The sequence below is a fragment of the Calonectris borealis genome, chromosome 3, assembly GCF_964195595.1.
Source record: "Calonectris borealis chromosome 3, bCalBor7.hap1.2, whole genome shotgun sequence".
Taxonomy (NCBI): Eukaryota; Metazoa; Chordata; class Aves; order Procellariiformes; family Procellariidae; genus Calonectris; species Calonectris borealis.
The window spans coordinates 102868920-102890935 of record NC_134314.1 but is presented as its reverse complement, the minus strand read 5'-3'; the positions used below and the strand labels follow the sequence as shown (position 1 = coordinate 102890935).

Here is a 22016-nt window from a genome sequence, read left to right as displayed (position 1 = left end):
TGCAACTTCTAGTATTTCAAGCTTTCTCTGTGCTTTCACTCTTATTTTAATGTTGATGAAGTGTGGTTTTTTTTTAAAAAAGACTTTCATTAGCAGTTGTCCATTTTCTGTGGAGTATGAAACCATGGATTAAGGCAAGTAAAGGTTTTATATTCATTGCAACTTAATTCTGTTCCAACCTTAGTCTAGCTGGAAGCATGAGTCTATCAGACAATACAAGGGTAGTATAATACAGGAAGGAAAAAAAACCCTGATAATGAACACTCCAACATTCCAAAGTATTTTTTCGAACACTTCACAAAATATTTATAAATGTGCATGAAACTGCTGTGACAGCACATTCTCACTATCATACTGCTGTTGGAAACGCTAAAGGATATTGCTCCTTTTCTGAGGCTGAGGAGACTCTATGCAAGTACCAGCAGAGGGAGTCAGGACTGGGCATTAACTGCTGGAGATTTTTAGATCGCAGTGGTCATCATCTGGAAGGGGAAACATATTCTTGATGTGTGGGGTGAAGTAAAAAAGACTTCCTTTAAGAATCTTCTGCTTTCTCTGTGATACACATACGTGTTTTCTCCCTCCTGCACTTGGATTAGGAACATGAAAACACATTCAAGTAAAAAATGGTTTACTGAGCAATTTCCCTCTTTCCTGTGCCCTTCTCAGACCACACTGATATGAAGCATGGAATGGGGTAGCATTTAGAACTATTTGGGATTTCACATCTCTGCTTTGTCAGTGGTAGAAAAATGATGTCAAATAGGAAAGGCTCCTAGCAAGATAGATCCACACAGCTGGGGAGGAAGAAAGGTTCAAGATATTGGCAGCGTGCTCAGAAGAACCAATATCTCCTCTTCTTCCAACTGCGGAGCAGTGATCTCTAGACGGATGGATGCTGTCCCTAATGGCACAGTGATGTGGAGAACTTGGGCAAGTGAAAATGCTGTTAAGAGACTTGTGGCTGTGCAGAAGTTCTTGAAGTTCTTTTCTGCCAGCCTGCAGAGTAGCACAAAGGACTTTATCTCTCCCTTTCGCACCCTGCTTGTGACAATCTGTTTACTTAGGCTTTGTATGAAGGATACTGTTAGGACCCAACATTTTTGTTTTCTTTAGTGCCCTCTGCGATAATCTCTCTGGATTTGTTGTCTAGTTCTCTTGGCTTGTTCTAAAGTGTTTATTCTTTCGTCTTTCTGACTTACTGCCTGAGCTTTCAGCATTGAAAAAAATGGAAAAAAGTAAATAAAAATTACAGAGTATTTGCTTTAAGATATAAAAAAATGAGCAATTTATTTTCATTAGCTTCTAGCAAAGACAACATTCTCACTGTACTATTTGTTATTACAGGCGCTGTGTTTCTCTAGTCTGACTTGCACAGTCTAAAGTGTCTTGCATTGCAGTCATGATGCTGACACACTCTTCAAACAAAGCTTTTAGGGATGCTTGTTAGCCACAGCTCAGCCTACTACTGCTGCATTTCACTTATTGATCTTAGTGAATGTCGTCCTAACTCAAGCAGTTTCTTCATTAAGCTGGCTTTTGGTACGATTTCTTTTTCCTGGAGAAATGGAGATTCACCCAGAGACAGTGTTCCTGTTTTCTCCTGGGAGCTGGTTACCAAACGTTTAGAGAGAATTGGTGCTTGTTAGCCTCTAGAAGCCACAGAAGGTTCTGGACACAGAAAATGGGTGTTATGGCCTGCAAAGGAAATAAGCTGATAGGCAAAGGGCAAAGCAAAAGATGAAAAGAAACCTACTCCTTATCTCATCAGTGCTGAAAAACATCTCAAATAGAGTGCGGGAGCCAGTGGGGGCTAGTGCATAGGGGAGAGGACCTGAGTTGGCAGATTTGGGCTGAGTTCCCAGCTCTGTCACACCCTCCCGTGTGACCTTTTGCAAACTGCTCTGTGTGTCTGCTTTGCCTGCCTTGCCTCTCTAACTCTTTGCATCTTGCTAGTACAGAATGTCTTTTACTGTGCTCTGTACATACCATACCACTGTGTAGCTATTCCCTCCTTCTGCAGGGCTACTGAAGTGTGTCTTTTTGACTTCGAGGGTATTGGTATCAGTAAAGGCAAGCCTGTCCAGAAAACTGGATGTTTAAACCTCTCTGTATTTTTCACCAGTTCAGCTATCTTCTGGTGCTTTGTGTTACACGTTCCTAACTTCACCTACGTTCCTTTTCTGCTCCTCCACCCTGCTCTTACTTACTTAGGCTTGCATCCCTGTCCCCCCCTTTCTTCCCCTCCTCCAACCTGTGAAGACTCCCTGTTCTCTTGACCATCTAATTTAACTTTGATTCCCTCCTAGTCATTAGGCTTCTCTATTGAGGCCAAGAAGGTCTGGCAGCCTCTTTGATGGGTCTGCTAAGCTGTTGATTTAGATTTTGCAGGCTCTGTGATGCAGAGAGACTGCTAAATCACTGCTCCCATGACAGGTTTCTGAAAGGCTGGAGGAAGACAGAGTATTGAATAGAAAATTGGAAGAGGTGAGAGAAAAGAGGAGGGCAGAACTTCTGGAAGGAAGCATGAAGAGTAAGGAAGCATGAAGAGTAATTTTGGGCTAGGTAGATGACAAGAATTTGGCAGGGGAAATGGTTTAAAGAAGAGTATGTATGTACATCTGGGGTAGATGGAGAAAGGCAGGATAAATGGTTATCCATCAGAGGGACATTTGTTAGAGGGAGCTGAAACCATGGTGACCAGATCCTGAATGCTCAACATCAGGAATGATATTTAGGAATGATCATTTAGGAATTATATTAGCTTCAAGAGACACTTCTCCAAAAAATCTACCTGTGTGGTTTGCAGGTAGACTCTCTTATTTTTAAAAAAAACCCCAACAAAACAACAAACCAAAAACCTAAAAAAAAAAACCAAACCAACACTGAGGCTGTGTACCATTCAAAGCATGTCAAGTGAGCTTGACAGAAAAATATTTTAATAGGCCGGTGCTCATGTGCTGATTGATTACAGCAACAGATCAAAGATAAGTATTCTGTCAAGAATCATTAATATCTGTCATCCAGTAGCAGCTATATAATATCAAAAATTTGAGCTGCTGAAAAGCATTCTACCCTTGCCTTGTTCCCAAGACCAGCAAATGAATATTCATGGTAGCACACACAGCTTACAAACGGTTCTTCACTTCACATAGCTTTTAGAAGATGAGCATGCAGGTTATTACCACAATTTATTAAGTGCTAAAATGAGTTCCTGCATTTTTACTTCTTTATAATTTGATAACTTCAATGCCTGTAAATGTCATAGAATATACTCACCACAACTGTTTGCCCAACTCCTACTGTTAGTCTCCAATTACTGTATGAGCTGTAAGATCTTCTTGTTGTCTCCATCAGTGGGAAGGAAGAATTTAAGATGATCTGGTAGATGCTACTTCGGTGATACTGCATGTGGCAGAGAATTACAGAAGGCAAGTTCTTCAGTGCTTAAACAAGGGAAAGACTTGTGATAACTGCAACAACTCCTGTCCTGGAAGTCCTCTGATGTTCTGAAAGTTACCCGTGATCTGCAAGAAATATCAGGGAATGCTTCCTTAATGGCTGCCTTGGGACTGCTGCAGGATTAGGCTAGATCCAGTGTTGTGTCAGCAGAGAGTAGGGATCTGAACTGTCAGGACTTTTTGTTTTGGAATCCAAAGATCAGGATTTAAGTTCAGGAGGAGCTATTGTTCTCATAGTATCTGTCCTGTATCACAGTGATGAACAGTTTACTCTGAGGTTTGACTCCTGATGATGTGCTAGGGCTAACTTAAACTGAGATTCTGGCTAATTTTACCAATTGCTACAGCCACCTTATAGCCCTGTGGTTCCTAAGACTTTGTTGATGCACACATGTGAAACCACTTAAACCAATCTTAGAAATTACCTTTTTCCTAGGAGCTTTTGGGAGTGCTAGGATAGTAGGTGTTCTCCACCTGCTGGGGCTGGCCAAGTAAAGCTTCCTGGAGCATGCCCGCTAGAAAATGCGTTACTCTGTGGAGAGGTGAGAGCAGAGAGGTCCGTGTTTATGGCCAGAGATATGTGCCTGTCCCATTCTAATCAATTACTTCATGGTTAAAAGGCTCCAAGGATGTGGAAATGTTTGGTTCATATCCCTGCTGTATTTATGGAGACCGGAACAGTAAAAACTCTTTTCTTCTCCTTTTTCTTTCTCTCACCTCAAAGTGAAGGAACTCTACAGGAAAATGGGAGACCTGAGTTCAGGTCTCTACTCCTGCACAGAGATTTGAAACACGGGCCTGTTGTATCCCAGATGTATGTTGGTTGCAGGGGAGTATAGTTGCAGTCTTCCCTAAATCATTCTTCCCTAAGCAAGGAAAAGCTTTGTATGCCTAACTACTGGATGAGGTTTGTAGCTGCAAATTATGACAAAGATATTTCATTACCTTTGAGAGTCCTCTGTACTTTCTGTTGGCCAGCTTCAGCTTATTAGCATCTGCAAATGCCATTCTTGTGTGCCTCACTGGTTCAGGCACTGCACAAGCAGTATAGTTGTCTAAAAGGGTCCCAATGGGATATTACTACACCACTACTTCTGACTGTGTAAGTTTGTATATGTGCAAATATATTTGCATTTTCTGCTGGCTTGCTAACAAACTCACCAAAGCACAAAACACAGCTACCTGACATTTTTTAGATGTCAGATGATTTCTATGTAATGTTTACTTTAAAAAGAAATTAGGCAGTATCTCTTCTGCAATAACATCTACCCCTGAATATAATGATCTATTTTTTTTAGAAGTTAGGTTGGAACTCCCAGCTGTATGCATGCTTACCTTTACTGCTTTTAGTCCTGCTGAGTTCTAATAAAACAGCGGAGTCAACCTGGAAGACAAGCATCTTCAAGACTGGAGCCATAGGAACAGCAATGATCACCCATTTCTGAAAGTTAGGCTATAACCCTCTTCGCCACTCCAGAGAAAAGTATTTTTCTCACATGCAGTCATCCGTGGTTTCTCATTAAAAACACAAACAGTTGCTTCAGTTATTTTTTCATAAGCCATATGTGTCTTCACTAACCTGTCATTTCATTCGTCAGTAGAGCAGGCCGCCTAGAGAAGCAACTGTCTCTGAGTTTTTCCCATTTCACATTCCTGTACCTACTGTGTGTACCTATTGATTTTGGTCTGCAAGCACATCTGTGATTAGTGTGTGGGAGGAGCATGACTCAGACCTAGTCATCCCAGTGACAATTATTCTTTAACCACTTCAAATTAGTCTTCATCTGTGAATGTTGTCTTTATCCCAGACCTCATTGGCTTACTCAACATAATTTAAAACTTCAGTATTCTTATTTGTGTTATAAACACCATTAAATATTTGTGCCTATTTAATGACACCAGAAGAGGGAAACTTTTGGACCAGTTTGTCTTTACGTTTGTTTGGGAAGTGTTTGAAAGTCCTGTATAGAATACAGTCACATAACCTGTTTGTACTTGTTGCACCCAGAAGTAAAGGATGTGCACGTGCAAGAGGGGATCGGCAGGTCACTCAGTGTCAGCTGAAGAGCATCTTGCAGTCTCGCTGTGGTTACTGAAGTAACACCACTCCGGGAGCCTGGCTTACCAAGCTTATTGCATCAGAAGCTTCAGAGCCTGAGCTGCGGGGAAGCAAAGCAGTCAGGTACAGCACAGTCCAGTTAAGCGCAATAGCTTTAGGGGCTTACTTTCGCAGCAAAATTGATCTGAACTGAGAATTAATTGTTGTCCTTAACTTAGGTATCCATTCATCCTGTCAGGTGCAGACGTGCTCTTAACTCTATCTGGCTGGCCTGTCAACTGAACAGGCTTGACAGCTCTTCAGTGATTAACACAACCTCTCTGTGCAGCCAATGTATAGACAACTGGTTGTTTTGCGGTGTGACTTTGCTTGGAGCAAAGTCAGCTTGAAGGGTGCTAGTGAGTGTAAGCCAGGTAAGCTACAGAAGACCCAGGCCTCGTCTCAATTACACACTTTCTGTTGTTTTGAGGGTTTTGTTTAACTAGTTTTTGTTTGGGGGACAATGCAGTTAATCTGGAGAAGTTACTTCTTTCTGGAATCTGTGGGACAAAGGATGTCCAATTTTTACATCAGCTGGCTGGGTGAGGCCAGCACTCTACCACCCACCTCTGGTTCACTTCACAATGAAACCATAGTACCTTCCTCCCACTCTGCTTTTATATTGGGATAATTTATAGGCATTAAAATTTTCTCTTTTCTTTTGTTCTCAGAGAAGGCAAAGCCTAAAAAAAGACTGTGATGTACTTGCTACATGGACAGCAAAACCTTTTGTAAGTCAGTGGATGAAAGTTAGTGGTCGAAGAGAGCTGCTTTGTCTCAGTATTTCTCCTAACTGTGTCCTGAACTTTAATCACAGGCATACATGCTCAAACCTGTGGAGCAGTGTTTAAAGCCTACATTTAAGTGCATAGCTGAGTTGAGGTTTTAAGCTTAATGAGAAGTGAGATCACTGCAGCCTCAGGGGAGGCCTTGGGTCATTCCTCTCTGAGGTCTTACCGGTGGATTCAGATCTGAACATACTCAGCAAGAAATGCAGCCAGCTACCAAATTCTCACATGGGCGCTCTGGTGGGAGTAGAGGGAATCTACCTGAATCTATTTATCATTGGGAACAAAGGATTACTCTAAATATCTCACTCGAATGTAAGATACCTTAATTAAATGAGATCTGGAGCAATGACCGAAAGGAATCACAGTGGAGAATGCTGTTTGGGCAGTTGTCAGCAAGGGACTTTAGCCATCAAACTCCTGTGTTGCATCAATGATGGAGAGAAGTGCAGTCCAGAATTCACTATGCATAAGTGCTAGATGATGGCTTTGGTGTGCAAAATTCAGATCTAGTTCTGAACTCTCAAAGGCCACAGGTAGGTTACTGCAAAATCAGGAGTTGCCAACAGGAATGGGCCTGAGCCAGCATTACAAAGCCCAGCAGAACGTGCGGCAGCATTGTAGGAAAAGGGCCAGAAAGTTTGGATAGAAGATGATCTGCTTGAGCCTCTGTAGATTTTCCTCCTGCAAGGCTTTGTGGAAAACATCATACAAATCGTAGAGGAAATAGGGTAAACAGAGGAACCATAAAAACTACGTATGTAAGCAGTTTCACATGAAAAGAGAACAACTTTTCCTTTTTACTCTCTCCTTCCTTTAATCTTTTCCTAACTGTTTTTTATGTGTAGCTCTATTTCAGTAATAGATTTTTAGAAAAATGAGAGTTTGCTTCTAAGTGGGGGTAACCGTTTCAGATAAGTTGAGGGTAGATAAAAAAGAGCTTTCAAAGCAAAAGCCTTCATATTGGTGCAAGTCAGTAAAAACCTAGAAGCAGTATCTGGAGATTTAATTTTAACTAAGTAATTGAAAATGGCCATGCATTATCCTGTATAAATTGTAGAAGAAAAATGATACCCTTAAATGGCTCAGTCGTCATTTAAATGGTGATCTGTTCATTAGTGCTGGGAAATGAAATGGAAATCCATTTCAATTTTCTAGACAATTTAAATTTTATTGTCCATAAAATTCTACAAAACAGTAAAATAGGGTCCTGGCAAATTGCAGAGGATTTAATCAGATTTTGCCATTTTAATAATTCTCATCATGGTAAAACCTGCTAGTGAATACATTGAGTTGAAGTCATCTCTTGTTGACAAAAGTGTCCCACTGGTGAGTCTGGCCTCATATGTTTGGAATACAGATGGTTTTTGCAGCTGTAATCCGTTTGTACAGTTAGTTTCCTCTTGATAATCAAATTGGCTTGGTCTAGAGCAAGGCTTAGCATTCACTGAAGTACACATGCTTAAAACATAGAGCATCATCAGGACCCTGCTCCACATTTAAAACCCTTTATGACCCTCCTGAAGATGTTCTGATAAATATCTTGTTCTTTACAGGAATTGTAGTTGTTTTAACTGGTTGTGAAAGTCTGTACATTTCCTGGCCATTCTGTCTTGCCTTATCAGAGATGAACCTATCTTGAGGGGGATAAAACATGGAGAGGTAACTGGAAAGTGCCATTTCTGTGGAATTGTCTTCCTTTTTCTCTAGTCTTACCTCTGAGTAATCATGCTGACGTTTCTCCTTGCAAATCTTCTTGCCTGTTGCTATGCTATCCCATATTGTTGTATTTTGACTGAAATAAAATTTGATTCTGCAAGGAGCTTTCTGTGGACTCATTGATTCAACTGTAGTGGTTCTTTGAAAGTCTTTTTGGTATCAAGGGCTAAGGCCCTAATTTCAATTAATTACTAGGCATTACTGTGTTTTCAGTTAGTCACGACTATCTGGCAGGTTTAAGAATTTACCTGTAAGTTCAGGCAGAACATGTATCTTCATATCTGGTTTATGATGCACCTTTGGATGTAAAATGTTAGTCCCATTGGGACTAACCCAGTCAGTGGAAGTACAGGGCCTTGCAGAAATATTGATGCCTTCAGATAATTTAAGTGAGAAGAGACAGGTGAACGTGTTGGTCTGCAACTGCTGTTTGTTTATAGAAAAAGAACATGCAGCCCTGTTTTCCTGAAGGTGAGAGAAGCTCATGGTTAGGGATTTCAAAGTCTACCAGCTTGAAGTCTCTCTGTGTCCAGGATGCTCTTCTCTTTAATGCCTTTCGGTGCCATGCTTGTGTCATCTTCTGTTGGCTTCCCTTTACAGCACAAATGTGATGTAAGACCAGACTCTTACTCCTTAATTTTGCAACCAAGAACACATCCAAGTCCTCGTAGCCTAGTTCTGATTCTTGTGCATCTGATTTCTTTAGTAATCTGCTTTTCTGCAAGCATATTGGCTGCAATGGAGTCTGTGGCTGTCATTAAATCCCCCTCTGGATGACTGTTAGCGCCTTTCGGTGTAAATATAATACTACACTGTAGCTGTCAAAACAAACGAATGATGAGTTTTGTGAATCAGGATTCTTGCCATTTTACGTGTTTGGACACTTCTTAATTTGCCAAAATCCAGACTTTGCAGTGTAAATTAGTGGGATTGTGTTAATTTAGTCAGGCGCTGCTGTACAGAGGTAGGAACCTTGGCCCTGGAGGCAGCGGCCACCCTTCCTTTGTACGGATTGCCAGGGGGCCCTTCATCCATAAGCAGGCTCTTGGATCCAAGATGCAGCCTTTCACAGAGTGCAAACTGGTATTGGCCCTTCACTGTGAGTTTACAGAGAGCTGTTTGTGTTGGAGAGCTTTCTTGCAGGGCTGATGCTGAAGTTTGTTCTATTGGCTTTTATTCATTTTGGCTCTGATCGCTCCTCTGATCAGTTTTGGTCTGTGTGTTTTCCCCTGCTGTTTATCTCGGCCCAAACATGCTGAAGGCAAAAGCAAAACCTGTTAGAGATTTGTGCTGCCCACGATGCCCAGGCTTGTGAAATTCTTGTGAGCCAAAACACCTGTGATTGCTGCTACCAGCTGTGTGGGTGCTACCAGATCAAATAAAAATAAAAAAAACTGTTTTGAGGCATCCTTAGGGATGCTGGAGTTCAGCATCTTTGGAAGGTTTGGTGTTTTACCAACACTTACCTCTCTTCTTCCATATTAAGCCTTAAACTGGCAAAATGTAAGTGGTTTCAAGTCCCTGAGATAACAGGTTATTCGCCTGTGGGTCTGTGCTGCTGTAGTAGCAGTCTGCTTTTATTTTGTAGAGTTAGGAAAGGGTGTGAGGAGAGAAGCAGTGGGAGCTGTTTGTGGTGTTTGTTCCATAGCTGTTCTTAACTCTTCCCTTTCTGCCCTTACACGCTGCAGACAGCCTATTTTAAGGTGCACAGATGTTTCTACTGCTCTAGTCCTTGGTAGTTGCTTAAGTGGCTTCTTAGAGCAGCTGTTCCCTTGTTTATGTCTCTGAATTTCATTTCATTGCAGTTCTTGTTTTTTTGGTGATGGAAGAGGAAAAAAAAATCACGCCTCTGATGCTCTGTTGTTTAACCCTTATCAACTGTGCCCTCATCGGTGGCCTATCTTTCTGCAGGGGAGACATTTCCGTCGTGGCTGGAGCCCAGTGTGGTCCTCCTATATCCCATTTGTCATCAGCAGGGTGATTTCAGCAAATGTGATGATGAGTGTGAAAAGATTTGCAGTAGGATTTGTCTAAGAGTTTAATAAAATTTGCCTGTGGTCTCTCATATTTCATCCTAGAAATCAAGTGGTTCTGCCACATAGCTTGATGCTCATGTCCCTCATGGCCTATGCGGGCTTTCTGCTTTGCTCTTTGCCATTGCATTGATTTTCAGACTTGCTCAATTGATAGTAGTGTGCCAGTTCTTTGATCTTTGCCATTGCTAGTGCCGTGCTTTTGCTTGTGGGGTACCTAAGCTGAGGTGCAAATTACAAGCCGGTGGAGTGAAAAAGGAGGGAGGTGGAGCAGCGTATCAGTTCGGTCTGGGAGAATAGAGAGCCATGGGAAGAGCGGGATCTAACAGTCACTGGAACAGCATGGGGGAGAGCTCCTCTGGGAATTTACTTTCACTTCAAAAAATGTCTTTTTCCCCAAGTTGTGAAGTTCAGGAATTGATGTACATGCTAAGAAGATAGTGGCAATTGTAATTTGTTTTATACCATGTGAAAATGTTATGTAAATATATTGTGACCTATTAGATTACGGCTAAGTTGTTTACATTTATTCTTTACTAGCTAAATGAAATGATATCTCCATACATTGCATTAATAAAAAATAAAAGGTAGATAAAAGATTACAAATAGGAAACTTTATAATACACAAAGCTTCCTAAGAAGTAGCAAATTAAGGGGCTCTGCATCTCTCTTGATAGAAAATGGGGCAACCTATTTAAATCCTGTACTATTCTAGAAGCTTATATAGATACTCGGTAAGTAAATCTTACTTTAGATGCTTTGGTTTCAAGTTGCAAGACTACAAATAACAATTCTATCAAAATTAGTGCTGTAAACAATTTGTTGATAGATACCTGTTCAGTTTGGTATTTGCTTGCAGACTGTAATTAACAGTTCAGCATTTTTCTTTTAACTGCATGCTCTCTACCCATAAGGAGGCATAATTACCACTAATCAAGACCCCTAATCTCAGGCAATTATAAGCTCTTACATTGTTCTAATTGCACATTTAAAAACAATGTGTTTTTCTCATATAATTATGTTATAATCCATACAATTATTAATTTCTGCTTTTCTTTTTATCTGATCAATGTTAATTTTGTGTGACCTCACAACATGTTATCTGAAAAATGCCTTTGAGGCATGCAGTTTTTCTGGTTAATTTATGGTTATGTTTCGTCTTCAGTGAGAAGTGATATAGTGCAACAGGTTTTCAAGGCTGTACTTTCTCTCACCCATTTATGAACTCAATAATTTTTTGTAAACTAGGAACTTGTTAGTGAAACGAAAGTGCAGTTATACATTTAAATCATCTACTATTTGTAAATCCAGGTGCTTGCTCTTTGAATAGTACTTAGGTTAGCACAGGCTACTCCTTAAGTATGTACAAGGGGTTTGTTTTGGTTTTTTAATTGTTAAGTGGAACTTATATGCAGACAGACAGACTTTCTGGATCAGCTTTCCAGAAAGTGAAAATGAAAGCAGTTCAGTTTCAGAAGGCACTGCAAGTCTTGGGGGCAAGATGTAAGAGGTTGTTCGCTAGTTGATGTTGGTCTCACTTGTTGCTGTGTAGTTCTTATGCACATATTTTGTATGCAAGGGTTTTGGATGAGTGCATTTTGAACAAAACATCATCAATCTGATGATTCATCTCAGGAACCGCATGCAGCACTTACATCTGTAATTGGGGTAATTGCAAACCTCTCATTCTTACAGATAGAAATTCTTCCTCTTATAATTCTAAAATCAGATCCCAGATCTTTTACTGTGGTAGCTGAGACCCACACTGACTTTTATTTATTTCTCTATTCTTATTTGCTACATCATTAAAAGTAGCAGATGATTTGGTGACCTTTCCAACCTGTGTCTGACCTTCATGATTCACTTATGTGGATAATTGGCTATTGAAATTACTATGCTTTTGTCTTTGACGTTATTTAAACACTGGCTTAAATGGGGTGACACAGACTGCATTGTAAATGGGTAGCCACATTGTTGGGGACAATGTGTTTTTTCTTTATCTATTGTCAGAAAAGAATATTAATGTCGGGGGGGGGCTCTATCTTTTCAGAGGGATCTTGACATTCATGGAGCGCAGGTGTTTGCTGTCTGCTTGACGTGCTGCAGCTTTGTATGCAGTGTTAGAACAGGCTATTGCTTGTTCTGCAGAAGAAATTTTCTCCTTGGTTGTTGTGTAGGCATGGTTGCTACAGGCTTATTCCTGGACACAGTTCCTAAAAAATCACCGCACAGCCTCCATCCAGCTGATGCATCCAAGGAAGCTCTTGGGGTCATATTAATTTGTGACCTTTCTGCATGGTGCACTTGTGGCTTTGCTTGAGTCGAATCCATCCCACACAAGGACATTTCCCCCTCCCACCCTCCTACATCCCTTAAAATACTTTTCCTTAATTCCTGTGTCCCCTGCACATAGGACCGCTAAGGAGTTGATAGATTCTATAGAGTCAGTAGGGCAACACCACAAGCTCTGGCCAAGGGCTCCACGGACCTTTGGATGTCGGCATATGACCTGCACTGTTGCTGTTAAAAGGCAGTGGTCTAATGTCTGTGTTCAATCAGTCTTCAAACATGGATTTGGAGATTTTGCTCTGTCATAAGTTGCCCAACTTTCTTCCTGTAGTAGAGCGTGTGTTTATGAAATCCTTCTGGGGCTCCAGTGTACTGCAGTGGGTTCACTTCATTATTCCTTTGAAAAGAAGGAAAGGCACACAGCTATTTCTATGCAGAAGAGGTCAATGTTTAATATGCTAAAGTATCTACCCAATATTAGGCTGCAAAGATCCTTGGCTTTAATATGTCTTTAATAGTAATAAAGTGGTTAGCTAATGATAAATTAAGGATTGTAAGTTTGGGGATTTTTTTTTTTAAATAAAAAATTAATGTAGGCAGGAATAATTTTTCTTGCCAAGATAATTGTCATACTGGGGCATAGTAACTGCAATTTGCAGTGGAAATTGCTCTAGGACTGCTCGCCTCATAATAATCAAAATGAAGAACCAAATTTCTGGTTTTTCTTTAGGCTTCATGTAGCTGGACAGTAATGGGACAGAGTGGGGACTCCATTTTACCTTTGCTGGCATAGAGCTATACGTCCCAAGATACTGAACCAGCAGGTCTCACTGTTTGCCAGAGAGGAAGAGAGAGTTTTATGCGCACAAGTATGGTTGCCCAGAAATCTACAGATAAGAATTTGCTTGTGACCCGGTTCCTAATCTGTCACCTATTTTCAGCGTTATACTGGCTGGCAGAATAAACGATGTTTGTGGATGCCTTGTGCTGCTGCAGTGTCCTGCCAGTGGGACTTCGCAGTTTTGGAGGCCCTGGGTTTGGTTTCTCTTAGGGAACCTGGTGAAAGTCCATGTAAGTAGGGCCTAAGGTAGCAATATTGTAGGGTTGTGTTTGCATCTGCATAACAGAGAGCAAAACAGGACATATTTAGGGAAAGGTAATGCTGTCCAAATATAAAATACTCATGGATTAAGGAGTATTTATAGTAAATCTGTTTTTTAAAGGATTTCTTCATTCTTCAGTACTCATTGCATCAGACTTCCCAGTACGGTTTAGCTCAGGCACAAGTTAAGGTTAAATAGAGAAATAATCTATACCTTTCTGGTCACTAGATTCCTATTCATACTCTCCACTTCTTTTTAAACTGAGCTTGCACATTTTTATGTATATTTTTATACCGGTCTGTACAGAGGGGTAGTTGGAAAAGAGAGAGCTGGTCTCTACAGGAACTCATAAAAAGAAAAGAAGTCATACAGCGTCAGGAAGGAATTCTGTAGAGAATCAGCAGTGTAAAGGCCTTGAGCAAGTCTAAATTTAAATCGCATCTCTCTGATCAGGGAAAAGACAGTCCTGTAAGTTTCTCTTGCACATTATCAAAGGTTTTTTGTTGGTTGTAAAACCCTAAAACATCTTAGTTGGCTTAAGGATATCTACCTATAACACTGACCTGAATAAATAGTGTCATTCTCAAAGGAATGAATGGGATGAGGAAATTTTTTTTTTTTTTAAAGAGGGGGTGAGGGAGGAAATAAACAGCAAAAAGGGGTATTTAGATAAGGCAAAATATTCTCTTATTTTTTATAAATACGACTTCTCAATTATTTATTTTTATCTCCAGTGGAAGAGGTACTGACAATTTGGTGCCTGTTTTGGGAGACAGGAAATGATGAAGAGGAAGAACTTCCTCAGTAAGCCGGAGCACTTACTGATGGTTATCGGCTCATCTGCCGTCTGACTGTTCCTCTCCCTCTACAGCCAGCCTCTCACTTATCACTGACCTGATTCACAACATAGGAAAGCTCCCCTTGAGCTTCCCGTCCTTCCCTTTCATTCAGGCCTGGATTGGCTGGCAGAGCCTCAGCCCCAGCCTCTGCAAGCCATCAAAACATGACCATTGAGACTTCCACCAGCCTGCTGTTCTGTCTTGGTCTTCGGCAGGCGGATCTTCTCAAGTCCTGTGTGTTTTCATCTGCTCTCTCTCAGGAAATACTGTCTTTTTTTCTTTCTCATGTTTATTCTTAAACCCATCTTGATGAACCAGCTGGCTTCATAACTATGCTGAATGAAGTCAGAAGGGCTGTGTAGCATTTGGTCTGTGTTTGAGGGCTCTAGCTCTTGCCTCAAGTCTTGCTGCTCTTCTGCCTGAAGAATATAAAACATAATGTGAGTTTTTATGTATTATTAAACTTACATCTATAAATCACTGACCCATGGTAGCTTTTTATTACATATTCCATCATCTGCTTTGATGCATTGTTGTTGTCACACTGAGGTGGGTAATGATGACTCGGCTTACTAGTGTGGTAATGCACTTAAAGCTTGGAAATCTGTCACTGATGGCATTTCAACACAGGCGCTACAAAGCAGAGATGAATTTTTAAAGTATTTGCTGTCAACCTATTTGTCTTAAAATTCTTGTGTTTTCTATTGTGGTTTCGTAAGGGTTTGGATACTACTGAATTGTTTGATGGACAAATAGTTACGTTTCAGGAACACTGTGTTGCAGGACTTGCCATCACAAAAGTAGGTGGTGGTCCTCAATTTGTAGGGCTGAAGGTGACCTATAAAATGCTTGTGCTCATCGGGCCTTCCTAACAAAGCACCGATATTGCATGCATTTCTATGGGCCTGGCATTTCCAGTCTTAAAGCACAGTGGAACACAGGCTGATCATCACAACTTATTATGTATTATATCTATTGTTTTTCTTCTTTTTTACAGCCCTTCTGTATGCAACCATTTTTGGTAATGTGACAACCATATTTCAGCAAATGTATGCTAATACAAACAGATATCATGAAATGCTGAACAGTGTCCGGGACTTTCTAAAGCTCTACCAGGTCCCTAAAGGACTGAGTGAACGTGTGATGGATTACATCGTTTCCACCTGGTCAATGTCCAGAGGAATAGATACTGAAAAGGTAAGTAAATTAAACTGCAAGGAAACAAGTCACATCCTGAAAGTATTTCATTAAAATAAACAGGAGGTACTTTCTTAGTAAAGAAGACAAATATTCTTTAAATAGTTCTAAGTAGTAGCTTCCCTTAATTTTAAACTTTCAAATACAGTATTTCACCTATTCTGTCATACTGACATGTGTTAGTGGTAAAAGTATGTATGTGTTGCTGATGATATGTCATGAAATAGTATAAAAATGAGGGAAAGAGCTTGGTTTTCAGTAAACAAAGAAAATAACTAAATAAAAAGTTCCAAGTTCTAACACAACCTTAGAATTTCTTCAAATGAGATTTTTTTGCAATGTTTCTGTTGTGTGAGGTTGTTTGCAGCTCTGTGGGCCTGAATACAAAGGAAAATTTGTTTTGCCTTCATAGAATTTGAATGTAATATTTTGTGTGCAGGTTAAAGATGTTAATGAAAGCTGGAAGTCATTACTGTAATAATAATGTATTGTTTGAAATCTGCCTCATGTGAGGCAAATGTTATCATCCTAATTCACTGAATTTACAAGTAAATTCCCATTTTTGTCTTTTAAAATAATAAATGGCCCTTCACCAGAACAAATGTACAAAAGTAACTACTTGCCACTTTCATATTAGTTGCCAGCTTTTATGGAGATAGATACTTGTTTTTCTTCTGCTTGTAAAGAGATGTGATTTGTGGGGTGGCTCATTCAGGAAATCATACCAATGCTCCGGTCACCAGCCTTCTGGTTGGCAGCTTAATTTAGTATTCTAAACTGTAGATGATGCAGTTAAAGACCAAACATCCTCATTTCTGTCTAGCTGTTAAAGCATCGTTATGAAAGAGTAGAACAGATGTGGTCTTGCACTGGGCTGTCTGGAGACCAATGGGTACACAGGATACTGTTTGCTTTCCTAAATGGTCTTTAGCATATCTGCCATTTAGATCCCAGACCACGATTCTGGAAAGCACTGTCTGTCATACTAGCTTTCAGAAAGAAATGGTATTTTAGTACTGGATAGTGCTGATTAGAAGCTACTCTGCCTGTTTTCTCACAAAGTATCTTTGTGCGGAGTTACGGGTTTGAGGTAGGTACATTTTGGGAAGATGGAGAGACAACATCTGAGGATACATAGTGTAATGAATGCTGGTGCTTTCATTCACCCCCCAGTACAAGCTCCTCTCATCATTTTAACAAAGCAACAAGAAAAAATTGCTATGTAAAAGATGTTTGTTTTAGCTTATCTTCAAAGTTCATTTTTGGTTTCCTCTGATAAGGAGAGAAATGCTTTAAGAAGGCCTTCGGAGACAGCAGCATAACCAAACCAAGCACAACTCGCTGTGGCCTTTGAGAATTATCTTAATAAACAGGAAAAAGAGTCTTCAATTATCGGGACATCAGAGAGCGTAATATGATGTTGATTTCAATAACTGGTGTGTTCGTAGCTGAACTGCCAGTAGTGATGACTGTAAAACCAAGAAACCAACTTTCATCTGCATAGCAAAAGCTAGCAGATATAAGACCGACTAATGGCTGTGCCAATCTGTAAACTCTCAGGTCTGAGCTCCGTTGGTTTGATGTCTGTGTGTAACTTCTAGCATGTCATGCAATGAATAAAACATGTATTGCTCCTGTGACAGAACAGCAGTAGTTGTGCTGCTGTGTAATGCAGTGCAGCTTTCTACAGATGAGGCAGATATTTAAAGATGAACTTAACACAGAATCAATCTTCTCACTATTTTGCAGGCCACAAATTTGTCAGCTCAGTGTTAACTGCAGGCATGCCAAGGAGTGAATAATCAGCTAAATGCAAAGTCTGTAAGTCTAGAAAATGCCAGTATAACAAAATTTAACCAAGAGCTGCTGAAAGATTCTAAAATAATCTTCACATATGAAGATATGTTTCTTACCCCCCATACAAATGAAAGTCTTCTGCCATTTGTCTGTAATTCTCAAATGTCTTTAATCCCTCTTTAGTTTTATGAAATCTGGAGACCATTTCTCTAAACGGAGAATAGAAAATGAGTTAACTTCCTCTTAGACTGGGAAACCAAGGAGTTTTTGGATAAGAGCCTCATTTTAAATATTCTCTTGTATATTCAGGCTTTCTTACTCCTAATTCTACTAAAACAACCCTTTTGTGCATGATGTTCAAGTAACTGTTAAGTGTATGTGTGTGTGATTCCAGTGCGAAATTTTGGCAAGCATCTGTAAATACAGAATGTTTTTGTTGCCAGAGTAAATGAGATAATTGCAATGACAGCTATGGCCGCTGCCTTTGTTCCACGTTAAATGCTGGTCTTGCTGCCCCAACCCGTTCTTGTCAGCCTGGGAAACTGAGAACTGGCAGGTTTGGCTGCTGCTCGCTGTGGGGCAGAGAGAGATCATCCATGAGTGCCCTACAGTTAAGCACTATAGAAATATATCTCTTTCAGAAGTAATATCTGTAATAGCAGGTCTGCTTGGAGGTGGGCCAAAGATGATGATGTTGGTGGTAGAGTCATTTGCCTTTGGAGTAGCCAGTGTAATATCTGGAACCAGCGCCATGCACAGAATTATGAGCTTGGTTCTCTGCTCAGATCTTGCGCAGAGCCCCGTTGTGAGGTGTAGGCATAGCCATAGTGCTTCCTATGTCACCTTTATGTTTTCCAGGAGTGTTTGCCTTGAAGCAGTCATCTCTTTCCATCCAGGAAAATGTGTGGGAGTAACTCTGAAGCTCACCCGGAGTGCTTCTTAATTGGACGGAATAGTTATTACTGAGAAAAAAACAAATGAAGCAGACTTACACTACTCAATGTTTTTCTCAAATGTTTTTCTGAGATGTACTTCATCACAGACTATCCTCCACGGATTTTGTCATCCCAAAACCCTGTTCATGTTACCAGTATTTCCAGTGTTTTTGCTAGGAACTTTTAATCTGTACGTGCAGTAGTAATTCTGTATTCTTTCCACTCGGCTGTCTGTATTAAAAACCTTCAGAAATGGCCCTGACTGGTACCCGCTGTGCTAAGCGTCAGTTTGTGTACCCTTAGGAGCACACAGTGTGAATTGCTGTGAGGGACATTGCATTTGGAAGATCAAAAGTTGCCCAACACAGTATCATACCTTAAAGTCCCTTCCTGCGTGAAGAAAAAACCTGTTACTGCCACTAAGGGGTGAATTTGAATACCTGCAAATCTCAATATTATGAGTTAATGAAACTTTTAACATTTTTTTTTTTTTTTTTTTTTGCTCAAGGGATATGAGATTACACTTCCCCTCTCTACAATATTTCTCTCACTTGGAACATACAATTTTTGCAGGCGTTTCATGGAATCTGCCTATGAAAAGAGTGACCTATCCACTAGAAACAATCCTTCAGGAAGCTTTTCTCCACCACTTTCTGTACTGCTGTGCTCTTAATTTTATTGTCTTAAAAACCTGAGGCCTTATCCTGGTAATTCAATATCCAGCAGAGGATGTTGCTGAAATGAAAACATTATTTTCTTTCAGGTATTGTGGCTCATGTGTGTAAATAATACAAAAATAAATGTATGGACTGAGATAAGAAATTTTATATGAAGAAGGAAAGTAGTCCTTAAACCCTGTCTGGTGAACTAGGGATAATCGCATGGCACCTATAAGCCGTGCACAGGAATTGATTGCCTAATTTCCTTCTTAGGTTTTGCAGATATGTCCTAAGGACATGAGAGCAGATATCTGCGTGCATCTGAACCGCAAGGTTTTCAAGGAGCACCCAGCCTTCAGGCTGGCGAGCGACGGGTGCCTTCGAGCGCTTGCCATGGAATTTCAGACAGTGCACTGTGCCCCGGGAGACCTGATCTACCACGCCGGCGAGAGCGTCGACAGCCTTTGCTTTGTGGTTTCGGGGTCTTTGGAAGTAATCCAGGATGATGAAGTTGTTGCTATATTGGGTGAGTTTCACAGCTGATAATATGCATTGTGCACAAGTACAGATGCATAGAGCATTTTTATAGCCTCTTCAAGTCAAGCATTTAACTCATTCTTTAAAAAGCTTCAGTCAAGTTAGGTTTGCCACAGCCTGGTAAGGTATATTTTAATGAACTTGTCAGCTGTGGTGTTAGATGTTTATTGTTTGGAAAAATCGAAGGAGAGAGGGGAAAAAAAAACTTGCTTAATGTCATGCAGGAGCATTGCATAGAGTCATTGACTTGTCTTTCCTATTCCACATAGGTAAATAGGAAAGGCAATCATCTCATCTCCAGATTGCTTCAACCCTATTTCTCCTGGTCAATGGAAGAGCATTGGGATCCTGGTCATTCTTGGGGTTCTCCCTCTCTCGCCACATCTCTTTTCATTAGAAATTCCACTGAGGACTTCAGAAAACTTATTTTTAAAGTGCCTGGCTTCCCTGCCTCCCTCCCACCCCCCGATAATAATCCACTTTTGCTGAAAATTTTCCAATTAGCTTTATTTAAGATCTCATGTTGAAATAAATATTTATCTCTTTTAAAGTCAAAATAATATAAAAATTTAGAGCCGATTTGTGTTAATTTGGAGTGACAGCTTTAGATTGGAGGCATTAAAAAGAAGCTGATAGTGGTGTGAACAACATTCTGAGGCAAAGCTAGGAGAAAAGAGTGTGATAATCCAATAGATGTAGATGAATCATAGGGTGGCTGGAGCATTGAGGAGGTGATACTTATAATTTGATTCTGTCGGCCCCTTTTGTGATAAGGTAAATTCTCACAGTGGCTTAATCCAGTACCCGTCACTCATAGCAGCCTGGAAAAAGAGAAGATGACAGCTTGGTAATCTTACTCTTTCTGAACACATTCACCCAACTCTCGTAAGAGGAATGAGAGAAAATGAGGGGGCTAATAAATATGCTGAGTTCAGTTTTTCTCTACTTCTCAACAGGATTGCATATATAGTATAAGGTGAATTTAGCATCCTGGGGAATCAAGTTCATAATATTTTGTGCCACACAAGAAACTAAAAAGGTAAAAAGTAGGGCGATAACTGATTCTCTTTTGTTCTGGAATCACCTGTGCTGTTGAGTGCTATATGATACTAGCAACTTCAGCTTTTCTAAGTTGCACATCAAGAACTTGCTACCTTTTGCCATGTTGAACTCTCATGAATTAACATGGCAAATGTAGAACAAACTAAAACCTCTCAGTTTGTGTCACCTTTTATCCCGTAATGTGTCCTCCTTTGTCCATCACAAGAAGAAGACCTCAAAACTTCTTGCTGCTCTATTCAATCAGTATAGGTAAAAAGCATTGAAATAGGATTTTTAAAATATCCTTTAAAGATACAAATTTTCTCCTCATCTTTACCAGTAACTTCCATGTTTTATCATAATACTCTCTTGAAAAAAACACTCAGCCTAGATTCCTGGAGAAATCAGTGTTAAGGATACCTGAACCCCTAATCTCTGCTGCTGCAGAGTGATAGCTACAGATAAATGAGGTTGATCCCTTGGTGTCTGAAAGAATAGAAATATTTTATTATTGCTGTTCTCCTGGGACAGTAGCTATTGATCCTCTTCCCTCCACACCTTTATTTTTTTTGGAATTTGGAGTCCATTCTCTGGCTTGCACTAAAGTTGATGAGCTCTGTCATTTTCTTTGTGAATATTGTAATCAGAGAGGAAAGTAAAATGAAGTGGGATCTGTTTGTGATTCTGTGTGTGTACCTTCCTTCCCCAGGCTGTGAAGCCTTCTGTTGAAGGTTTCTCTATCCTGATAAGAAATGATGTGGTTAACTAAGTTTTTCACTATTCTAAATCAGTTGGATTTGCTTCTCCTTCAGCATTGCATAATGTAACCACTACATTATCGAAGGATGCTGCAGGAGATGGGTCGGGATTTCCTCCCTAATGTACTCTCAGTTTTCTTATCTGTAGAATAGCAATGATTTTTTTTTTTTAATTTCATGTCCAGCTAAACTCATCAAGTTCTTGATAAAAATACACCAGATAAAACGAGGCACTACAAGGAAAAAAAATGTTTCTTGTACAACGTAGGCATTGTGATTGTTGCTGATCATTCAGCCAGAACAGCCTATGCCACAAGTTTTGTTTACCAATCACAACTAAGCATAGCTATGAACATCAGGCATGTAACAGCTAACCATGTAAGGAATTCTGTAGGGTAATTTTTGTTAACAGGTATGTCGGAGAGACCGTAATCTTCTCTCAGACATTCTTGAAATAAAAATAAAAAATAAGTGCATGAATTTTCAAGGTGAATTATTTGCTCAGCTTTAGCTGTCACTTAATAAAGCAACCTTTGCAATTTGCAATGTAGCCTGTACCTCACTTACAATAGAGAAATAAATTGCATCTCTAAATTAGTCTCTGTGACTGCTGTACAGCATTACATAAACCAAAGGCAAACTACACTTAACCCTTAAAGGATCCAATTCATATGAAACATTTTCAAGTTCTGAAATCATTTAGCCTTGCAGACTAGCATATAAAAGTGTATTGTGTAGCCCTGGAATTTGAAGTGTATTGTG

At 40.1% G+C, this 22016-nt stretch overlaps 1 protein-coding gene across 1 annotated transcript in view; it reads left to right on the top strand.

The window, feature by feature from the left end:
- Positions 1–22016, top strand: part of KCNH1 (potassium voltage-gated channel subfamily H member 1) — a 187632-nt gene that overhangs the window by 72356 nt on the left and 93260 nt on the right. The window contains exons 8-9 of the mRNA XM_075147926.1: positions 15328–15527; positions 19192–19444. Coding sequence (XP_075004027.1) covers positions 15328–15527; positions 19192–19444 — 453 coding nt within the window. The remainder of the gene's footprint in view (positions 1–15327; positions 15528–19191; positions 19445–22016) is intronic.